This window comes from Callithrix jacchus, chromosome 12 (genome assembly GCF_049354715.1).
Source record: "Callithrix jacchus isolate 240 chromosome 12, calJac240_pri, whole genome shotgun sequence".
Taxonomy (NCBI): domain Eukaryota; kingdom Metazoa; phylum Chordata; class Mammalia; order Primates; family Cebidae; genus Callithrix; species Callithrix jacchus.
This window is the reverse complement of record NC_133513.1, coordinates 31,656,842-31,680,962: the sequence shown is the minus strand read 5'-3', so window position 1 is coordinate 31,680,962 and position 24,121 is coordinate 31,656,842. Positions and strand designations below refer to the sequence as shown.

Genomic DNA, 24,121 nt, shown 5'->3' with positions numbered 1-24,121 from the left:
AATTGTTTTTGAAGCATACTATGGAGATCAAGAATGAAATAAGGACTACAGAGACAGTTATCATTTAGTGGTATTCAAAGACATCAAGAGGGAATCAGAAGATTGTCAGAGAAATGGGGAAAGAAAATAAAGTAGTCCTCACACCTGTTGTCCTAGCACTTTGGGAGGTCAAATCAGGCAGATCACTTGAAGTCAGGAGTTCAAGACCAGCCTGGCCAACATGGCGAAACCTCATCTCTACTAAAAACACAAAAAAATTAGCCGGGCAAGGTGGCAGGTGCCTATAATCCCAGTTCCTCAGGAGGCTGAGGCAAGACAATCACTTGAATCCGGGAAGTGGCGGTTGCAGTGAGCCAAGATCACACCACTGTACTCCAGCCTGGGCGACAAAGGAAGACTGTCTCAAAAAAAATAAAGTAAGTAATTCTTCCAAAATTTATGTATAGGTTCAATTCAGCCCCAAAGAAAGTTTCAGCGTGTTATTTATGAATACTAACAATGTTTGAATGGAAATGCAAGGAGCTAGGAAGAGCCAGGATCTTGCTGAAGAAAAAATGTGTTAAACCCACTACTAGACCCCAAGATGCTTCACCAAGTGTGGTACTGGCACAACCATCCAACAGAACATAGTCCAAAAATCACCCAGACATATATGTACACATAATTGATGACATATATCACAATGTAAACCAGTGGGGATAGGATGATGTTTTCAAAAATAATTCTACATTAACGCTATGCAAAAAAGGAAGCTGACATCTACGTCAAACAAAAGTAGATATCCATTCCAATGAAAGAGACATAAATGTGAATGCCAAAACAATATTTTTTTTTTCCTGAAATGGAGTTTCGCTCTTGTTGCCCAGGCTGGAGTGCAATGGCACAATCTTGGCTCACCACAACCTCCACCTCCCAGGTTCAAACGATCCTCCTGCCTCAGCCTCCTGAGTAGCTGGTATTATAGGCATGTGCCACCACGCCCAGCTAAATTCTGTATTTTTAATAGAGCCTGGGTTTCTCAATGCTGGTCAGATGGGCTTCAAACTCCCAACCTCATGTGATCCTCCTACCTCAGCCTCCCAAAGTGTTGGGATTACAGTCATGAGCCACTGTGCATAGCCAACAATAAATATTTTAAAATATAACAAAAGAGATTATCTTCATGACCTTGAAGCAGGAAAAGTCATCTAAAATAGGACAAATACCAACAAATAAACTTAATAAACTAATCTAGGGATTGGTAAACTTCTTCTGTAAAGAATCAAACATTAAATATTTGCCCGGGCACAGTAGCTCATACCTGTAATCCTAGCATTCTGGGAGGCCGAGGTAGGTGGATCACTTGAGGCCAGGAGTTCGAGATCAGCCTGGCCAAGATGGTGAAACTCCACCTCTGTTAAAACAGAAAATTATCCAGGTGTGGTGGCACGCACCTATAATCACAGCTACTTGGGAGGCTGAGGCAGGAGAATCCCTTGAGCCCTGTAGGTGGAGGCTGCAGTGAGCCAAGATCAAACCACTGCATTCCAGGATAGGTGACAGAGTAAGCCTCTGTCTCCAAAATAGATAGATAGATAGATAGACAGATAGAATCAGACATTAACTATTTGGAGCTTTGCAGGCCAAAAGGTTCCCGTCACAACTACTCAACTCTGCCACTGAAGCCACAGACTAAATGTAAATGAGTGAATGAGCGAGGAGGTGTTGAGATTGTGAAAGGGACAAGACAAGAGCTTCGGGAGTACTGGCAATGTTTGTTTTGACCTATGTATTCATTATTTGCACCATGGAGTTGTAGTAATTCATTGAGTTCTATATTTAAAATGTGGGGTTTTTTCTTAAAATATAGGAGTTTTTCTATCTATCTGCCACACATGTAGAAATAAGTTTCATTAAAAATTAAAATACAGCTGGGCGCAGTGGCTCATGCCTGTAATACCAGGACTTTGGGAGGCTGAAGCAGATGGATCACCTGAGGTCAGGAGTTCGAGACCAGCCTGACCAACATGAAGAAACACCGTCTCTACCAAAAACAGAAAATTAGCTGGGCATGATAACACATGCCTGTAATCCCAGCTACTCAGGAGGCTGAGGCAGGAGAATTGCTTGAACCCGAAGGTGGAGGGTGCAGTGAGCTGAGATCATGCCATTGCACTCCAGCCTGGGTAACAAGAGCAAAACTCTGTCTCAAAAAAAAAAAAATTAAAATACATTTTAATTTATTGATCTAACCCTATATCCAAAAGAAAATTGGAATCTGAGTAACATAAAAATTAAAAAAGCAGTTTAACTCAATAGGCTGCATTCATTTCAGGGCTATCACTAGAAGGTTATTCACTATATGTACCTATGTTATGACCAAAAAAGGTATCTTCCAGGAAGTCTTTGTGTCTTCAGAGGAGTCGGTCTGTCTGTATCCAGTGAATTCTGCCATGGTTGTCAGAAACGTAAGAAACATATGAAGCTCAACTTATTGACTCTAACTTTGCCCTACTACTGATCTGCTACTTTACATTCTCTGGCAAGTTCAATTTTCATCTGTTACTAATTTCTCATCCTAACATATTGACACAAATCTCACAAAGTCCCCTATAAAATAAAGTAAGGAATTAATAAACTTACCTTGTTCATTTTGTTCTGTTCTTGAAAGATGGAGACAACTCTGAAGGTACAGCTGCGTTAGAAAAGAGGAATGGGGTCATGAAAGATTTGGCCTGGTTGGCAACTCCCAGGTTCTTCTGCCTTAAGAAGACATAAACACTCAACAGGTAAAAATGCTCCCTCCGGGAGAATATCAATGTCCTTTGACACTTCGGAACAGGTCATAGAAATGGTGAAACACCACCCTAATATAACTCCAACATGATCACGTAACTCCTGGGCACAAGATTTTTCACCGGGTAAACGTAAATATTTGCTTCCTAAGGATTTTAATCTCCCTTGGTGTTCACCAAAAATTTATAATGACAGTATTGGCCATACAAGTTAGCAATACATTTAATAAAAACATTAACACCTCACTAAAGCTATTGTAAAAAATAGGATTAAGCCATCTGTTTTCCCAATAATGTTACTTAACTTCTGGTGAGTGACTCTACAGAAAGCCACAAGCGGCAGTGCTTCAAAGAAAAAAAAAGTTTTAAGTTTTTCAACGTTGTTGCTATTTCTCAAAAGGATATTTTAAACTTGCTTTGATGTGTGTGGAAAAGTAGACAGTAATGGCTTGGGGTTCTTTTAGTCTTCCCTACTAACAAATTGTGACCCTGAACAAGTTAGTGACCTTCACAAACAAAAAAAATTTTTAATGGGATAATTTTGTTTGTTTGTTTTAGACGGAATTTTGCTCTTTTTGCCCAGTCTGGAGTGCAATAGTGTGATCTTGGCTCACTCCACCTACCGAGTTCAAGCAATTCTCCTGTCTCAGTAACTGGGATTACAGGCTTGCGCCACCACGCACAGCTAGTTTTTGTATTTTTAGTAGAGACGGGGTTTCTCCATGTTGGTCAGGTTGGTCTCGAACTCCTGGTCTCAGGTGATCCACCCGCCTCGGCCTCCCAAAATGCTGGGATTACAAGCGTGAGCCACCGCACCCGGCCAAAATTAGGTAATTATTGAAGATCCTTCCTGAGTCCAAGGTCAAGTCAGGACAGAGGAACAGCAAATATCAAGATGCAATGATGTACACAACTAAAGGGCAGTTCGGAACCTAGAAGGATGAATGCAGAAGGAGAAACCGAGTCTGTCTAAGCTGGGCTGGGACCGCACCCGCCCTTCCCAGCCCAACTTCCGCAGCGCCCTCACACACGCGCACAAGCTAGCCCCGAGCACTGCCCCTCCCGCAAAGCTCGGCGCGCGCATCGCGCAAGCGCACATACCTCTTCCACGGCCTCCCCCACTGCGTAGGCCGCTCTGTACAGAGGCTGTCCCTCTGAAGAACCGGCCTAGCGTCCTGACAGATGCTGCAGCCCGGTCGTCCGGGAGTTCCCTAGGGAGGTCCCCGGGGCTCCTCCCCACCACCCGGCACTTGTCCCGGGAGTCACGCGGGCCTCCCTCTGTCCCTGCCCAACCCGCCGGGGCTTACCCCGCTCCCTCATCGGGTTGCATTCGCCCTAGAAGAGCACGCAGACCCTTGCAATCCCGGGACTGCTTCCCACGTAAGACCTAAGAAAAACAAGAAAAGGCGGAAACCTAGAGGTAGCCGGCAGACAAGGCATGCGCAGAGCCCGCGCAGAAGGCCTGACGCTGTCCGCACCCAACCTGGAAACTACCTTTCCCATGAGGCCCCGCGAGCAGCCTTTGAGATTGGCCGAGAAGCGCCCGGCTCGGTAGTAGGCAAATGCGGTCTGAGTTGGTGCGCGAGCTGCTTGCAGCCCCGGCTCTACCCGTGCGCCCCAAAGATGCGTTGCAGGGGAGGTCTGTGTACAGCAAGTGTGCAGTTCAGACACTGACGCGTCAAGGAAAGAACAGCTGCGCGCCAGTGTCACTTTAATGTAGGAAAGTAGATCTCATCGTTACAGTAAAAGACTGTTTGACCCTATCACTGATTGTTTTCCAGCGGAGAAAATGGGGAAGTGTGACCGGAAAGCTACTTCATCAAATCGGTAAAGCCATAAACGGAAATGGAAGATCAGTCAGAAAATAAACATAATCTGAATGAAGAAAATATCACGTTAGTTCCCGTGACATTAAAATTGCTGAACTAAATGGAAATACATGTAATCTATTCCTTTCTTAAATGGGAAGACAAAATTTCTAAAAGAATATCAACAAATTTTTGTATGTATTTTTTCTCTTTGATCTTTAGTGTACTGTGTACTTTACAAAAGCATTCTCAACTTTATCCGGAATAAGTAAAAACCTAAATGAACAGCGAGTATACGTTTTTATAAGCAGGAAAAAAGATGCCTAAGAAATATCTCTATAAAATAATGTAAAATACTGTTGTATTCAAAGTAGTTTGGCACCTGCTATATGGAAGTAAGACACCATGATTAAGAGTTTTCCTTTAGGGCCAGACGTGGTGGTTCACGCCTGTAAATCCCAGCACTTGGGAGGCTGAGGTGGGTGGATCACAAGGTCAGGAGTTCAAGACCAGCCTGACCAACATAGTGAAACCCTGTCTCTACTAAAAATACAAAAATTAGCCGCGCATGGTGGCATACACATGTAGTCCCAGCTACTCAGGAGGCCCAGGCAGGAGAATCGCTTAAACCTGGGAGCAGAGGTTGCAGTGAACCGAGATTGCACCACCCAGGCTGGGCAACAGAGCGAGACTCTGTCTCAAAAAAAAAAAAAAAAAAAGAATTCTTTTAATGTGTAATAAATACAGCATTTCAAAACAGCGAGAGAAAGAATGGAGTATTCCAAAGAGCATGTCATTCCAAACAATCTGGAATATAAAATAATATACATAGATCACACATGATAAAAATCTCACATGTATACAAGATTGAAACATTTAAACCACTAAAGGAGTATACATATTTAAAAATTGACATGTGGGCCAGGCACGATGGCTCACACCTGTAATCCCAGCACTTTGGGAGGCGGAGGCAGGAGGATCACTTGACCCTTGGAGTTCAAGACCAAGGTGGGCACCATCGTGGACAGGGAGGCAGACACCTATGATCCCAGCTACTCAGGAGGCTTAGATGGGGTGATCACTTGAGCCCAGGGCTGCAGTAAGCCATCACGGCACCACTGCACTCCAGCCTGGGTGACAAAATAAGAGCTTGTCGCAAAAAAAAAAACAAAAAGGGATATGATACCAAAGACAAACCATAAATTTAATATCGGTTACATTTTATAATAGAGAAAAATAAGCAACTCCATTCCCTTTCCAGCAAAACTTTTTAAGTCCATTATGGGAATTCAAAGAAATGCAAATATTTAAGTAAAAATATGTGAAATATCTTTTATTGGAATTTACTGTTTAAAAAATTTATTCTTTATTTTCTTTTGGTTTTTGTTTTGTTTTGTTTTGCATTTTGGAGACAGAGTTTTTTGCTCTTGTTGCCCAGGCTGGAGTACAATGGCACCATCTCAGGTCACTGCAGCCTCCGCCTTCTAGGTTCAAGCAACTCTCCTGCCTCACTATCCCGAGTAGTTGAGATTACAGGCACCCACCACTACACCCGTCTAATTTTTTGTATTTTTAATAAAGACAGGATTTCACCCTGCTGGCCGGGCTGGTCTTGAATTCCTGACCTCAGGTGATCCATCCGCCTTGGCCTCCCAAAGGGCTGGGATTACAGGCATGAGCCACCACACCTGGCCAAATTTGTGCATTATATACTGAAAAGTTCACTTTATTTAGGGCATAATTATTTATTTATTTGAGATGAAGTCTTGCTCCATTGACCAGGCTGGAGTGCAGTGGCACAATCTCAGCTCACTGCAACTTCTGCCTTCTAGGTTCAAGGAATTCTCTGCCTCAGCCTCCCAAGTAGCTGGGATTACAGGCATGTGTCACCATGCCCAGCTAATTTTTGTATTTTTAGTAGAGATGGGGTTTCACCATCTTGGCCAGGCTGGTTTCAAACTCCTGACCTCATGATCCACTCATCTCAGCCTCCCAAAGTGCTAGGATTACAGGCGTGAGCCACCACATCTGGCCTATTGAGTGCATAATTTTATGAGTTTTGACACATGCATAGATTTGTGTAGCCACCACCACAAGCAAGATACAAAATTGTTTTATCTCTGTCAAAAAAGTTCTCCATGCTCCTTTTTTAAAATCAGATTCTCTTACCACTGTTGGCCTCTTGCAACCACTATCTATTCATTGGGCCTACATGTTTACCTTTTTTAGAATATTATATAAATGGAATCATACAGTATGTCGTCTTGAATCTGTTATATTTTACTAAACACAATGCAATTGAGATCCTTCTGTGTTTTGTGTACCGGTACCTCTGCTTGTTTTTCTTGCTGAGTCCTATTTCTTGGTATGGATTTGCCAGTTTCCTTATCCATTCCCCAGTCCAGGGACATACAAGTTGTTTCCAATTGGGGGAAATAAATAAAATATTTTCAAGTTTAAGAGTTGAAAAAAAGAGTAATATACATTTATGGTATGGTCTTGAGGAAATGTTTATTCCTAGTGTATTAGGATTCTCCAGAGAAACAGAACCAATAAGAGGAGGGAGGGAGAAAGAGAGATTGATTACGAGAAATTGATACACATGATTATGGAGGCTGAGAAGTCCCACAATCTGTCATTTGCAAGCTGGAGACCCAGGAATGCTGGTGGTATAATTCTGTATCAGTCCAAAGGCCTAAGAACCAGGGAACCTAATGGTGTAAATCCCAGTCTAAGGACAGAGGATTAGATGAAATGTCCCAGTTCAACAATGAGGCAGAAAATATGGGTGAATTCCTCCTTCTTCTGCCTCGTGTTCTATCCAGGCCCTCAGCAGATTGGATGATGCCATACACATGAGGAGGGCAATCTGCTTTACTGAATCTACTGATTCAAATGCTAATCTAATCTGGAAACACCTTCATAGATGCACCTATAAGTAATGTTTAATCTGGACACCCTGTGGCCAAGTCAAGTATATACATAAAATTAACCATCACAACTATTCATTTTTATTGTGAATTTGATTCATGTAAACTCTGGAGGGTCATTTTTTGCCTCTCATTTCTTCTTTTTTTGTACCTTTCTCCCTTTTATATTTAGCTGACACCTAATAATTGTACATATTTAGGGGCTATAGACTGATATTTTGACATGTGTCTAAAATGTATAATGATCAAATCAGGCTGATTAGCATATCCCTCACCACAGACATTTATTTTTCTTTGTGTTGTAAACATTAAAAATCCTCTCTTCTAGATTTTTGAAAATATACAATAAATTAAATCCAATTATATTTACCCTACAGGGCTGCAGAACACCAGAGCTCATGTCTTCTATCTAGCTGTAATTTTGTATTCATATATCAATCTTTCCCCATCCTCCCCTCCCCACTACCCCCTCACCTTCTAATACCCATAATTCTACTACTTCTATGAGCCCCACTTTTTGAAGCTCCCAAATATAAGTGAAAACATGCAATATTTATCTTTCTGTGCCTGACTTATTTCACTTAGTGACATCCAAGCCCATCCATGTTGTTGCATATGATAGGATTGCATTTTTTATAGCTGAATAATATTTCACTGTGTATATATACCAGACTTTCTTTTTCCATCCATCTGTTGGTGGACGTTTAGGTTGATATCATATCTTAGCTATTGCAAATAGTGCTGCTATAAACACAGGAGTGCAGGTATCCCTTTGATATATGGATTTCCCTTCCTTTGGATACGCGCTCAGCAGTGTGATTGTTGGGTTGTATGGTAGTTCTATTTTATTTTTTGAGAAACCTTCACACGATTTTCTATAGTGACTGTACTAATTCACATTCTCACCAACGTCTAAGAGTTCCCTCTTCTCTGCATCCTTATCAGCATTTTTTTGTCGTTTTGATAATAGCCATTCTAACTAGAGTAAGACAATACCACATAGTGATTTTGATTGGCATTTCCCTGATGATTGGACATTTTTTCATACATTTGTTAGCCATTTGTATGTATTTTTGTGAGAAATGTCTATTCAGATCCTTTGCCCACATTTTTGTTCTGTTTTTGCTGTCCAGTTTTTTTGAGTTATTTGCATATTCTGGATATTAGTCCCTTTTGGATAAATAGTTTACAAGTATTCTCTACCATTCTACAGGTTGTCTCCACTCTCTTGATTGTTTCCTTTGCTGTGCAGCTTTTTAGTTTCTACAGTACCATTTATCTCTTTTTGTTGTTGTTGTCTGTGCTTTTTATTTATTTGTTTGTTTATTTATTTTGATACAGGATCTCACTCTGTTGCCCAGGCTGGAGTGGAGTGGTATGATCATAGCTCACTGCAGCCTCTACCTCCTGAGCCCAAGTGATTCTCCTGCCTCAGCCTCCCGAGCAGCTGGGATTACAGGCACCTGCCACCATGCCTAGGTTTTGTATTTTTAGTAGAGATGGGGTTTCACCATGTAGGCTGGTCTCAAACTCCTGTGCTCAAGCAGTCTGCCCACCTCAGCCTCCCAAAGTGCTAGGATTACAGGTGTACACCGCTGTGCCCGGCCTGTCTGCTTTTTTAGTCTTAGTCATAAAATTTTTGCCTAGACCAATGCCCTGAAGAAGTTTCTCTAGGTTTACTTTTAGTATTTTTATATTTTGGGACTTATGTTTAAGTCTTTAATCCATTTTGAGTTGATTTTTTGTATGTGGTGACAGGTAGGGACCTAGTTTTGCTCTTCTGCATATGGATATCCAGTTTTCCCAGCAGAATTTATTAAACAGGAGGCCCTTTACCCAATATACATTCTTAGCAAGAACCTCATTTTAATTAAACTTTAAAGGACTTACAATATTGCAGTTCCACTTATATGACTTTATAATAATGAAATAAATTTTTGTTGATATATGTGCAAGTATATTTACATCAATCAGGGTCCAAATGGTAAAGAAGAGATCACTCAAGTATTACAGCTGAGAGAATTTGATGAGGCTTGGTTAAAGCAGGTGTTTTAATGGTAAAAATGAACACTGAGCTAACACAGGATGACAACAGCAGGTAGCAGCTACCTGTGTAGTGCTGGGAAACAAATGGAAAAGATTAAGATCCTCAGAACCTAGAAGCTCACAAGAGTGGCCCCACAGAGCTAGGATTAGACAGACAGAAGAGGCAGAGGCAGTGCCTGGATCGTGCTGGGTACCGCAGGTATTCAGAGAAGAGCTTCGCAGAGTTGGAATTCACACCTTCAGAAGGGTGCTATTCAGTTGCTAACTGAACTTTCAGAAAGGCATGTGGAGGCATATTGTGTTCACCTCTGAGAGTCCTTACTGTCCAGCTGGTGCTGGTAGCCAGGGCCGAGCTGAGCTACAATTCAAATTTTTATAAAATATGAGAGAATTTATGTTTTCTATAGGTTCATGTATAATGGATAAAATACCAGGGAAAATATTCTCACTAAAGTGATAGCAGTCATTACCTTTGTGGAAGAAGCTACCTGGGGACACTGGTCAAAAGAGTTTTTATACTTACATGAAAGGGCAATGCATTTTACTGTTACTTATGACAGTATGAATTAATAATTTTAAAGAATAGATAACACAAACCTGATACATACACTCACATTTGGGACAGCAGGAGAGGGGACAACCTAACATGGCTCTTTCTCCATGGCATGGGAACTTCCCCTCTCTGGTTTTCACTCTTGCCGTCTTCAACTGGGCTCTGAAAATAAAATGTGGGAGCTCCTAGTCCAAGGCCTACCTGGAATATTGTAATTCCTTAGTAAATATGATTTAACTATTGTATCAGGGTTCTCCAGAGAAACACTCTGTGTGTGTGTGTGTGTGTGTGTGTGTGTATATGAGAGAGATTTATTATAAGGAATTGGCTTATGCAATCATGCAGTCATGGCGGTTGTCAACTCTCAAGATCTGAAGAATGATGAGTTCATGTTTGGGGACCCAGGAGAGCAGTTGTGTAGTTCCAGACTGAAGGCCTGCAGGTTTGAGACCCAGGAAGAGCAGATGTTTCAGTTCAAGTCCAAAGGTAGAAAAAAGCTAATGTGTCAGTAAGAAGGTAGTAAAGCAGGAGGAATTTCCTCTTACTTAAGGGACAGTTAGCCTTTTTGTTTTATTCAAGCCTTCAAGTGACCAGATAAGGCCCACTCACATCAAGGAAGAGAAGTTACTCAGTCTCCCAACTTTTTTTTCTCTTGTAGTGGGGGTTTTTGCTGTTTTTCTTTGAGGGAGGAGTCTTTTTTTTTTTTTTTTTTTGAGATGGAGTTTCGCTCTTGTTGCTCAGGCTGGAGTGCAATGGCACTATCTCAGCTCACTGCAATCTCCGCCTCCCGGGTTCAAACGATTCTCCTGCCTAAGCCTCCTGAGTAGCTGGGATTACAGACATGCAATAGCATGCCCGGCTAATCTTTTATATTTTTAGTAGAGACAGGGTTTCTCCATGTTGGTCAGGCTGGTCTCAAACTCCCAACCTCAGGTGATCTGCCCACCTTAGCCTGGTAAAGTGCTGGGATTACAGGCATGAGCCGCCGCACCCACGCAGGGGAAGTTATTTTTAGAATAATAAAATTTTTACATTTTTAATTGTGCTTGATTTTAGATTCAAGGGGTACATGTGCATGTTTGCTACATGGGAATATTGTGAACTAGTGGGGATTGGACTTCTAGTGTACTCATTACCGAAGTAGTGAACATTACGCAAATAGTGAGCCCTCACCCACTTCCCACCCTCCTCCCTTTTGGAGTCCCCATTTCCATCTTTGTATCTATCATTTCCATCTTTGTGTCGATGTGTATCTATTGTTTAGCCCCCACTTATAGGTAAGAACATGCAGTATTTGCTTTTCTGTTTCTGAGCTACTTTGCTTAGGATAATAACCTCCAGTTCCATCTATGTTGCTGCAAAGGACTAAAAGCTGGGTAATATTCCATGGTGTATATGTACTATATTTTCTTTATCCAGTCAACCGTTGATGGACACTTAGCTTGGTTCCGTGATTTTGATATTGTGAATAGTGCTGATAGGAATATTCAAATGCTGGTGGTGGGTTTTGTTGTTGTTTTTTGAGACAGGATCTACTCTGTCACCCAAACTAGAATGTAGTGGTGCATTTCTGGCTCACTGAAGCCTCAGCCTCCTGGGTGCAAGGGATCCTTCTGCCTCAATCTACCAAGTAGCTGGGACTACAGACACATGCCATCACACTAGGCTCATTTTTGTATTTTTTGTAGACAGGGTTTTGCCATATTACCCAGGTTGGTCTTGAACTGCTGGGCTCAAGGGATCTGCCCGCCTCAGCCTCACAAAGTGCTGCGATAATATGCTTGAGCCACACATGCCTTTTTTTCTTTTTGAGACGGAGTCTTGCTCTGTTGCCCAGGCTGGAGTGCAGTGGTATGATCTCAGCTTACTGCAACCTCCGCTTTCCAGGTTCAAGCAATTCTCTGCCTCGGCCTCCCGAGTAGGTCAGATTACAGGTGCATGCCATCATGCCTGGCTGATTTTTGTATGTTTTTAGTAGAGATGGGTTTTACCTTATTGGCCTGGCTGGTCTGGAACTCCTGACCTTGTGATCCTCCAGCCTCGGCCTCCCAAAATGCTGGGATTACAGGCATGAGCCACTGCACCCAGTGATCTTTTTTATATAATGTCTTCTTTTCCTTTTGGTAGATATCCATTACTGGGATTGCTGGTTCTATTTTTAGCTCTTTGAGAAAACTCTACGGTGTTTTCTGTAGAGGTTTATACTCCCACCAACAGTGTATAAGTGTTCCTTTTTCTCTGCATCCATGCCAACATCCGTGTTTTTTACTTTTTTTTAAAGACTAGTCAAGTGCAGTTAGTGAGAATGGGAGAAAGAGTGGAACAAGGGGTTCAGTCTATAACTGACCATGAACAATCAACTGAGATAACTCAGTACCTTCAGACAAGTCTTGTCTTTCTAATAATGGCCATTCTGTCAGTCTGCTGGTTTAAATGTTAATCTCATTCTGAAACTCCCTTAAAGACACATCCAGAATATCTGGGCACCCCGTGACCAAGTTAACACATAAAATTAACCATCACAGATATTAACTCTCATTGTGCATAGGAGGAATCTGAGCCCAGAAAAGCAAAGCGACGTCACAGAGCACTCACTGACAAACTGGAACTAGCACCCCAGTTCTCCAATGAGGCCCCATTCATTGCTTTACATGGACAACCTCCCAAGATGTGAAGGCTAATCCAAGTAGTCATGCAGAGACCTTGGGTCCAATTCCCATGAACCCTGGCTCCACTCCCATCTGTGACTCTATTTGGGATCCCTAATTCATTGACCATCTTTTCTGTCACCTGGAGGATGTCCTATAGCTGTGTGGGTGCTAACTGTGTCTACATCAGTATTCTGAGCTGGAACAACCTGAATATGTATTCTGAACTCCCTCCCTGCTGCTTGGAGGTCTTAGATTCCCTATAGGAGAAAAAGGGATGACTTGGTAATGAAATTCTTAGAATATTCTTGAGGTAACAACCCCTCATCCAGCCGAGGGATGACTTTGAAAGGTGGGACGCTGAAAACAAAGTTGTTACTGACAGGTCCAGAGTCTGAAAGGTGGGTAGCAACCATTGCCTCCCAACTCCCTTAAATAAGAGAACTGCAGGCTTCATCCCCGGTGAGGCCCTTTACTTCCAGGAGAAGCAGCCCCTTTTACCAGGATCTCTTTCATACTATTATTCCCTCTGAGCAAAAGGGGCTTGCTGGCTGCTGCAATCTGTCTTGCTCCCACAAACACAGTAGTGGAGCCCCAGAGGACTTGCAGCATCAGAAGGACTGGAGAGACGGGACTACTGTGGCCTCAGAAAAGCCACAAAGACCAACTCCTAAACATCTCGGTGGCAGGAGCAACAGGTTCAGTGTGGACTGTGGTGTGATACAGCAGCATACAACAATCATGCCTTTGCGTCTCTTATTTTCTGGAATATATAAATGACTATGGACTTATGCTTTCAGCCAAGATGAAGTAACAGGAACCAACTTTATCCTCCTGTCTGAAAGAACTCAAACAGCAGACAAAATAAAGGAAATGGTGGCTCACCAGACCATGGACATCAGGCAGTTGAAGGACAGCATTCCAGAGAGACAGGGATGAAGTGAGGTGAGCCCTGACTGCCCCAGCTTACAGCCTGAGATACTCTAGGCAGTGGCATGGGGAGGAGAGCTGTAGGCAGAGCCCAGCACTCTCTCTGGTTAAAGGAAATGAAGCTGGGGCCAGGCACGGTGGCTCATGCCTGTAATCCCAACACTTTGGGAGGCCGAGAAAGGTGGATCATTTGAGGTCAGGCATTCAAGACCAGCCTGGCCAACATGGCGAAACCCTGTCTCTACTAAAAATACAAAAATTAGCCAGGCAGTTGTGGTATATGCCTGTAATCCCAGCTATTCAGGAGGCTGGGGCAGGACAATCACTTGAGCCTGGGAGGCGGAGATTGCAATGAGCTGAGATTGTGCCACTGCACTCCAATCTGGGTGACAAAGTGAGACTCCACCTCAAAAATAATAAAAATAAAGGAAACAGAGCTGGCATTTGTAGGACTGAGTCTGCAGGGGAGGGAGTTTCAACAAAAGGAAGCTCCAGCGATAATAAGCAGAGGGAAAAAACCAACCAGAAGAACTTAAGAGAACAGTGCCAGGCATTGAACTCTAGGTTTTTCGAATATACTCCGTGCATCATTCTGTCCTTTGCAGCTGGGTTCACTTAGCACTTCCAAGTTCCAGGGGAAGTTCTGGAGTGGGTATGGCACTGGAACTTGCCAAATACAAGTTCTCTTTCTGTGATTAGCTCTCTTCAGAACCCTGGGACTTATAGCTTAGTCCAGTGCCCCTGCCCTCTCAGTGCTGGGAGGGAAGGGTCGCTCACTCTGTGTCAAGGAAGCCCCCAGGCAAGCAGGCAGATTCCCTTGGACTTCTCTCTGGAAGCCACCACACAGTCATGGCCCTGATGACACCCAAGGGTGCGTAGAGCACAGGACTCCAGATGGAACTCTGAGAGCAAATCTACCGTCTTATTTTCAAAATCATGGAAGTAAGATTTGTGGATAGGTCAGAATTTGAATCTCCTTTGGAAAGTGACTTTTAGGGAGAAGGGACACAGGTTAAGAATCTGATGTGTGCTATGAGCTGTCTCTTCAGAAACATGAACTTACTCAAGCAGAGACACAATTTTGCTCAGTTGATGAAGTTCATTAACTTCCTGCACCGCCTTAGCAGGCACCAGCTCAACTGCTGGAGACAAAGATGTCAGTTTCCTGCTTATCTGCATATGTAATCTGTGACTGTTCTTCAAAGAGGGGACTTGAGTAGCCCAAGCTTGATAAAGAGAGCCAGTCACCCTGGGTCATTCCCTTCTGACTGGGTTAGGTACATGTGGCCGCCTGCTGGCCATTCTGAACCTAAGGCCAGAGAGAAGTTTGATGGTAGTCATTTAGCCACTTAGTTATGTAGGTGCTCAGTGAAGTCTGTACATGATCTAGATTTTAAACCTTTGTTGGTCAGAGCTGGGCAGGCGGTTGGTTAGAATTCAGTCACCCAGTGAGCCAGGAAAGCAAGAGGGGTTTGGCAAGGATCAAATCATTAAGCCAAAGTTTCCCACATGCAGCAGTGTGATAACCTCTGTGCACAGATCCCCTCCCTCTATTATGGACTGAACTGCATCCCCTTCAAAATTCCTACGTTGAAGTCCTAATACCCAGGACCTCAGAATGTGGCATTTCAAGACAAGACTTTGAAAAATGTAATTAAGTTAAACGGGGATCATAATCCAATATGACTGGTGTCTTTCTAAAAAGAAGAGATAAGAGCACAGTCTTACACACTAGGATGATTATGAGACGGGCATGGGAGAAGATGGCTATCTAAAAGCCGAGGAGAGGCCTCAGGAGAAACCAACCTGCTCCTTGATCTTGGCCTTCCAGCCTCCATATGGTGAGACCATAGATTTCCGTTGTCTTTGCTGCCCAGGCGCAGTACTTCGCTATGGCAGTCACAGCCACGCTCCCACCCTGCCACAGTGCACTGAAGATGCTTTAGCATGGGTGTCCAACAGAGAGAATACAGTCATGGGTTCTTAGTTTCTGTTTCTGGTTGGGCCAGCAAAGCCCATTCCTCATCCCTCTTTTTTGCTTATCACTAGAGATGGAAATTAAAAACCATGGCTTCAGGCTGCTGAAATCCTGAAACAAAAGGAAACAGGACAACAAGAACAACAACAAAACAGGGTGTGTTGGACAAGTTTGGGAGTGGACAGAAAGTCTGACTCCCCCTAGAAGTCCAAATGAGACTTCCATTTGCCGAATGAAAGACAGAGACTTGGCTAGGTACAGTGACTCATGCCTATAATTCCAGTGCTTTGGGAGGTGAGGAGGGAAGATCACTTGAGCCCAGGACTTCAAGACCAGCCTTGGCAACATAGTGAGACCCAGTGTCTACTAAAAAAAAAAAAAAACATAGCCAGGTGGTGGTGGCTCCTGCCTGTAATCCCAACACTTTGGGCGCTGAGGCATGTGGATCACTTGAGGTCAGGAGTTCCAGATCAGCCTGGCCAACATGGTGAAACTCTGTTTCTACTAAAAATACAAAATTAGCTGGGTGTGGTGGCACATGCCTATAATCCCAGCTACTGGGGAGGCTGAGGCAGGAAAATTGCTTGAGCCTGGGGGGTGGAGGTTGTGGTGAGCTGAGATCTCACCATTGCACTCTAGCCTGGACAAAAAGAGTGAAACTCAGTCTCAAAAAAAAAAAAAAAAAAAAAAAGATTAAAGTCATAGTAATTAAACTATATTTAGCACAGTATAAATGAATAATTGATTAAAGCAGAACTCAGAACAGATGATGGTATATGGAAAATGTTGATATGTATGTATGTATTAAATAGTTAGAGACAGAGTCCTGCTTTGTCACCCAGGCTGGAGTGCAGTGGTGCAATTATAGCTCACTGTAACCTCAAACATGTGGGCTCAAGCAACCTGTCACCTCAACCTTGCAAACAGCTGGGATGACAGAAGCATACCTAACCATACCCAGCTAATTTTCTTTTTCTTTTTTGAGATGGAGTCTCACTGTTTTCCCCCAGGCTGGAGTACAGTGGCACAATATCAGCTCACTGGAACCACTGCCTCCCAGGTTCAAGCAACTCTCCTGCCTCAGCCTCCTGAGTAGCTGGGATTACAGGCACCTGCCACCACGCCCAGCTAATTTTTGTACTTTTTTAGTAGAGATGGGCTTTCACCATGCTGGCCAGGCTGTTCTCGAACTCCTGACCTCAGGTGATCTGCCCGCCTCGGCCTTCCAAAGAGCTGGAATTACAGGTGTGAGCCACTATGTCCAGCCACTAATTTTCTTTTATTTTTTTAGCAATAGATTCTTATTATGTTGCCCAGGTTGGTCTCCAACTCCTAGCTTCAAGCAATCCTCCGAAAGCACTGGGATTTGAGGTGTGAGCCACACATGCCCAGCTAGATATTGGTATTTATTGGCCTCGTGATGAAGCCACAACAGAAGTATAGTGTGGGTCTTTGAGCTGTAGAATCAGCAGCCGAAACACTGCTTGAGCCTGTTCACCATCATGCTTCTCTTTGCTTTCCTACATTTCCATACATTATTTCTCTTACTGCAAATGCATTTCAGTCACCAAGTAATTGGAACATAAACACTTCCAGTTATGAAAATCTTAGGACAAGCTCTCAGTGGTTCAACTTAGTCAAATACTCATTAATGAAATCTTCAATGTGAAACTAGGAGGATGAGGTCCTGTGATTGGCCCATCTGGATTAAGCATCAGCAGTAGAATACTTTGAACAGTAAGACAGAGCCTACAAATGCAATAGCCACTCCAAAGGATAATTTTGCATACAACAAAAAAGGAATTTCAAATTCATGAAATAATAGTGAGTGAATTTAACAGTGAAAGATCAACTGGCTATTCATTTAGAATAAAACAAAGTCAGCTTCTTAGTTCACACCATATTTAATCAAGTAACAAGAGACAGGTCAAGAGAGTATTCTATTTTTTTTAAAAGACAGAATATTATATTTAAATTAAACACAGTTGTTTCATATGTCTTAACCAGAAGAAAAACCTGAAAAAATGCAAATTCTAAAAAGAATCTTGGCCAGGCACAGTGGTTCATGCTTGTAATCCTAGCACTTTGGGAGGCTGAGGCAGGTGGATCACTTGAGGTCAGGAATTCAAGACCAGCCTGACAAACATGGTGAAACCCTGTCTCTACTAAAAACACAAAAAATAGCAGGGTGTGATCCTATAGGCCCAGTTATTTGGGAGACTGAGGCAGGATAATCACTTGAACCTGGGAGGCAGAGGTTGCAGTGAGCCAAGATCATGCTCTTCAACCTGGGCAACTGAGACTCTATCTCAGAAAAATAAACAAATAAATAAAATAAAAAAAAAATAATTTCATATTAATACAATAAGAAGAAACTTCTTTCATATAATGGAATGACCAACAATTTTATTTCTAATGTTTAAATTCTTAACTTGTATGTCTTTATCTCTAGTAACAGAAAACTCCATGCCAAACTGTTCATTATCTGTGAGGTAGGCAATATTATCTTCACTCTGCAGCTGAGATAATTGAAGTATAGAAAGATTAAACCACGACATAGGTCACACAGATAATAATTGGCAGAGACAGAATAGCCTGTCTGGGAAAACTGAGGGAATGTAGTCTTTTCCCGGGTCCACAAAGGGGTGTAGTTTCAAAGACAAGGCCTTCCCAGTGCCATAACTCCCAACTCCCATTCATTGGGGACTAGAGGTCTTTGTTTAAACTTTGGCATGTGCAGGAAAGAATCAAAGTTCAATCACTCCAGCTGAAGTTTAAAGAAACTCCTTTCATAGGCCCAGAAAACCTGAAGGAGGTGGGAATTCCTCCCAGGTTAAAAGTCCCCTTCTCCCACCTCAGTACGGACTCCATGTCTGGATCTCCTTCCACAACATTGTGGAAGCTGCTCTTTCTCTTTTCTATTTCTTTCACCTTTTTCTTTCTCTCTGCCTAAATAAATCACTTTCTGCAAAACTCTTTGGGGTCTGATATTTACTTAATTGCTCACTGCAGCTGGCATGGTCCCCTTTTCCATTCTTGGGTGAGTAAGGGACCAAGGGCCTGGAAAAACATCCCCTCAGGTGAGCTGAGCCTCCCCTGCTTGCTGGAATTTGGTCACAAAACTATACTGTGGTACATACTCCTAGGAAGGAAGATATGGCATTCTATCACAATAAATACAAATGCAGAATGTTCTTGATTTACATCCAATCTAGCCTTCAGACAAATCAAAATAGGCACATCATTTAAACATATTACAAGTATAAAGCAGGAGTAATTTTTTCAAATAACATGCTTTTAATCTGAACAGTGTAATAAGTACTAGTGTTCAAGGCCACTTTGAAAATTAACTCACATATGTGTTATAAACAATTCTGTGCTTGATACTTGCATATTTTAATTCTGGTTTTATTAAACATTGTTTGGCTTATCTACTGAAAGGAGAGTTCTGTAACATTGTCTGTAAACTTAATATATAGTAGGAAAGAGAAGATAACATATATGCCACATGGTACTTTGTAACTTCAAATGTTTCTTTTATTTTTATTTATAATTATTATTATTTTTGGGACAGAGTCTTATTCTTGTCACCCAGTCACCCAGCCTGGAGAGCAGTGGTGTGATCTCGACTCACTGCAAACTCTGCCTCCCAAGTTCAAGTGATTCTCCTGCCTCAGCCTCCTGAGTAGTTGGGATTACAGGCATCTGCTACCACATCCGGCTAATTTTTGTATTTTCAGTAGAGACGGGGTCTTGAGCTCCTGACCTCAGGTGATCTGCCCACCTTGGCCTCCCAAAGTGCTGGATTACAGGCATGAGCCACCATCCCCGGCCCAAATGTTTCTTTTAAAGTACATGTTTTTGGCCACATGCAGCGGCTCCCACCTGTAATCCCAGCACTTTGGGAGTCCAAGGTGGGTGGATCACGAAGTCAGGAGTTTAAGACCAGCCTGGCCAATATGGTGAAACGCTGTCTCTACTAAAAATACAAAAATTAGCTGGGTGAGGTGGCAGGTGCCTGTAATCCCAGCTACTCGGGAGGCTGAGGCAGGAGAATCTCTTGAACCCAGGAGGCAGAGATTGCAGTGAGCCAAGATCATGCCACTGCATTCTAGCCTGGGTGACAGAGCAAGACTCTGTCTCAAAAAAAAAATTAGGTGCCTGGGTGTAATGATGCATGCCTGTAATCCCAGCTACTTAGGAGGCCGAGGGAGGAGAATCTCTTGAACCCAGGAGGGAGGGAGAGGTTGCAGTGAGCCAAGACCAGGCCACTGCACTCCAGCCTGGGCAACAAGAGCAAAATTCCGTCTCAAAATAAACAGGCCAGGCACAGTGGCTCACACCTGTAATCCCAGTACTTTGGAAGGCTGAGGCAGGTGGATCATGAGGTCAGGAGTTCAAGAACAGCCTGACCAACATGGAGAAACCCCATCTCTACAAAAAAATACCTGGGCGTGCGTCATGTGCCTGTAATTCCAGCTACTTGGGAGGCTGAGGCAGGAGAATCACTTGAACTTGGGAAACGGAGGTTGTGGTGAGCTGAGATCGCACCATTGCACTCTAACCTGGGCAACAAGAGCGAAACTCCATCTCAAAAAAAGAAAATTCACCAAGTAAGGTTGTTTCACTAGAGAGAAGGTTCATGGAAATCATTCTGCCATTTCAGAAGTCAACTACTTTATTTATTTATTTAATTTTGAGATGGAGTTTCACTCTTGCTACCCAGGCAAGAATGCAATGGCGCATCTTGGCTCACCACAACCCCTGCCTCCCAGATTCAAGTGATTCTCCTGCCTCGGCCTCCAAAGTAGATGTGATTATAGGCACACGCCACCACGCCCGGCTAATCTTGTATTTTTAGTATAGGCAGGGTTTCTCCATGTTGGTTAGGCTAGTCTTGAACTCCCGACCTCAGATAATCTGCCCGCCCTGGCCTCCCAAAGTTCTGGGATTACAGGTGTGAGTCACTGTGCCTGGCCCCTATTTTTATTTTTGACACAGAATCTCCTTCTGTTGACCAGGCTGGAGTGCAGTGGCATGATCTTGGCTCACTGCAACCTCCGCCTCCCAGATTCAAATGATTCTCCTGCCTCAGCCTCCCAAGTAGCTGGGATTACAGGTGGGCACCACCACATCAGGCTAATTTTTCTACTTTTAGTAGAGACAGGGTTTCACCATGTTGTCCGGGCTGCTCTCGAATTCCTGAAATCAGGTGATCTGCCCACCTCAGCCTCCCAATGTGCTAGGATTACTCGTGTGAGCCACCGTACCAGGCCAACTACTTTATTTCGTTGTATGACCTGAATGTACTAGCAGATTCTCCAGAACAACGTAGAATAGATGTGATGTGAGTAGAAACCCTAGCCTTGTTCCCAATCTTGGAGAGATTTTTATATCTTTAGTAGGGATGGGGTTTCATCATGTTGGCCAGAATAGTCTTGAACTCCTGATGTCAGGTGATTCACCCACCTCAACCTCCCAAGGTACTGGGATTACAAGCAGGAGTCACTAATTGCATATTTTACTTAAAATATGCAAATAGGCGTAAGCCACAGCACCCAGCCCCATGCTTCATTTTAATGTCTGTACAATCTATAGTGATGTAACCACTCTTATTCCTGATATTAGTCATTTGTTTTTTCCCTCTTTTCCTAGTTACTCTGGCTGGAGGCTTGTCAATTTCATTTTGTTTATTATTTCCTTTCTCCTGCTTACTTTTAGCTATTTTTGCTTTTAAATGTTTCTAGTTTCTTAAGGTAGGAGGCTGAGGTCATTCATTAGAGACTTCTTTTTTTGAATGTTTACTGCTATAAATTTTCCACTAAGTGCAGTTTTAATGGCATCCCACAAATTTTGATGTGCTTTTATTTTCATTCAATTCAAATTACCTTCTAATTCCCCCTCTCTTTAATTTGCAATTTGACCAATGGGTTATTTAGAATTATGTTATTTAGGTTGGGTGCAGTGGTTCATGCCTCTAATTCCAGCATTTGAGAGGTCAAAGTGGGAGAATTGCTTGAGTCCAGGAGTTTGAGACCAGCCTGGGCAACCCAGTGAGACTTGGTCTCTACAAAAAATAGTTGGAGGCATGGTGGCACGTGCTTATAGTCTTAGCTACTAGGGAGGCTGAGGCTGGAAGGTCACCTCATCCCAGGGTTTGGAGGCTGCAGTGAGTTATGATCACACCACTGCACAGAGTCTAGGCAACAAAAAAGAAAAGGAAGAATAATAAAGAGAAGGAAAAGGAAAAAGAAAGAAGAGGTGGGGAATGGAGAGGAGAAAAGGAAGAAGAAGAGGAGAAGAAAGAAGAAAAACAAATGTGTTTCGTATTAGTTTCCAAATATTTGATTATTTTCCAAATATAATTAGGTATTTATTTATAATTTAACTCCATTATAACCAAAGAATGTATTTTGAATGACTTGAATTCTTTTAAATTTATAAAACATCTTTGATGGACCAAATTATAGTCTCTTTTGGCATATTCCATGTGCACTTGAAAAGAATGTATATTTTATTGTTGGAAAATTGAATGTTTTATAAATATTAGGTCAATAACCTAACATGATTGATAGTGTTGTTTAGGTATTTGATATCCTTTTTGATTTTCTATTCCACCAAATATTGAGAAGGAGTATGAGATCTCAAACTATAATTGCAGATTGTGGTTTATCAAGCTTCCTGGTTCTCTGAAATATGGTTTTCATAAAATGCATAAAATTTCTGGCCATTAATGTTTCAAATAAAAATTTTACCTTTCTCTTCTCCACTCGCTTCTCCTTGTGGATTTCAATTACATATATGTTAGACAGCTTGAAGTTGTTACACAGCTCACTGATGCTTCTTTCTCATTTTTTATATTTTCTTATGGTTTCATTTTGAAGTTTCTGCTGCTATCTTCAAATCTACCAATCTTTTATTTCATTTCTAATTTGCTATTAATCCCAATCAGTGTATTTTTCATCACAGACACTGTAGGTTCCATCTGTACGTTTGGTTTGATCTTTTAATATCTTCCATGTCTCTGCTTGTCTCTGAACATCTAGACACAATTATGGAAACTTTTTAATGTCCTTATTTGGTAAGTCAGACATCTGTATAAGTTCTGGGTCAGTTTTGCATAGTTCATTTTTCTCCTCATAGTGAGTTGTTATTTTCGTGTTTCTTTGCAAACCTGCTGATCTTATTTATTTATTTATTTATTTATTTATTTATTTTGAGACAGAGTCTCACTGTGTTGCCCAGACTGGAGTGCAATGGCATGATCTCAACTCACTGCAATGTCCACCTCCTGGGTTCAGGCAGTTCTCCTGCTTCTGCCTCCCGAGTAGCTGGGACTACAGGCGCCCACCACCACACTCAGCTAATTTTTGTATTTTTAGTATAGATGGGTTTCACCATGCTGGCCAGGCTGGTGTTCGCCCACCTCAGCCTCCCAAAGTGCTGGGATTACAAGCATGAGCCACCACACCCTGCCTGCCGGCTAATCTTTGAATGAGATTAGCAGATATTGTAAATTTTATGGTGCTTTTATGGTGCAGTTAATCAATAGTGTTGAATTTTACTTTCAACATTTGTAGTGTTTATTCTAGAGCTAATTATTCTTCATTGTCAAGACAAGACCATTCTGAGTACTCTATCCAATGCTCATGAATCATGAGTTTTTCACCCTGGCCAGTGACAGCAGGCACTTTCCCCAGCATCACTGGGCTCTATTCCCTTAACCTTTTTGGATGATTCTTTCCCCAACCTCAGGTGGTTTCCTCATACACATGGTCCAGACAGCACTCTGCTGAGTTATCAAGGAGGACCTCCTGAAGATCACCAGAGCTCTCTCTCTGTGCGGCTCTCTTCCTAAGTAACTTGTCCTGTAAACTCTAACTGCCTTGGTCTCTCTGGACTCTCAGCTGCATCTCCCCAATTCAAGGAGTCCACGACACTCAGCCTGAGATCCCCCTCCTTGTGCCACAGTCTGCAGACTCTTTTAAGGCAGTAAACTGTGGCAAATGTAGAGCTTACTTATTTCATATAATTCTATACCATTAGGATAAAATCTGTGTACATTTATGAGAAGGATGTACACCTAACATTAAGCGTTTTCGTTTTGGGAAGTGGTATGTGTAGCACTCGTTCTCTGTATTAGCTTACACATATTTTCTAGTTTATTACGTTTCATGTATCGTTTGCACAATTGTGAAAGCTAGGCATTATCCCTCATATCCTATGTACTACTGTAGCCACGGAGTTCAATCACTTTAACGAAACTGCCCATCAGTGTTCCTTGCAGCATCTCACGGTGACCTTATCTTCAAGGCCCACTATGTGGGGTGCGGCTCTAGGGCCATCACTGAGCAAGGCCAGCACCAGTCGGCATCAGGAAACCCGACAGCATTCACTCAGGCCACTGGAGGAGGTAGCGCCTCAGGACGTCATCCAAGATGGAGGCGCAGCCAG

The 24,121-nt window shown here is 42.6% G+C and overlaps 1 protein-coding gene across 19 annotated transcripts in view; it reads right to left on the bottom strand.

The window, feature by feature from the left end:
• The window catches only part of LOC100398456 (uncharacterized), a 149,780-nt gene that overhangs the window by 46,444 nt on the left and 79,215 nt on the right, over positions 1-24,121 (bottom strand). For 3 of the 19 annotated variants that reach the window (XM_078345236.1, XM_078345231.1, XM_078345225.1), the window contains exons 1-3: positions 3,876-4,180; positions 3,398-3,706; positions 2,623-2,674 (exon numbers count right to left, since the gene is read on the bottom strand). Coding sequence is in view for 8 of the 19 variants with exons in the window: in XM_078345225.1 (XP_078201351.1) it covers positions 2,623-2,631 (9 nt within the window). In the remaining 11 variants the exon portion in view is untranslated. The other 16 variants (XM_078345235.1, XM_078345230.1, XM_078345224.1 and 13 more) reach the window with 11 other exon arrangements.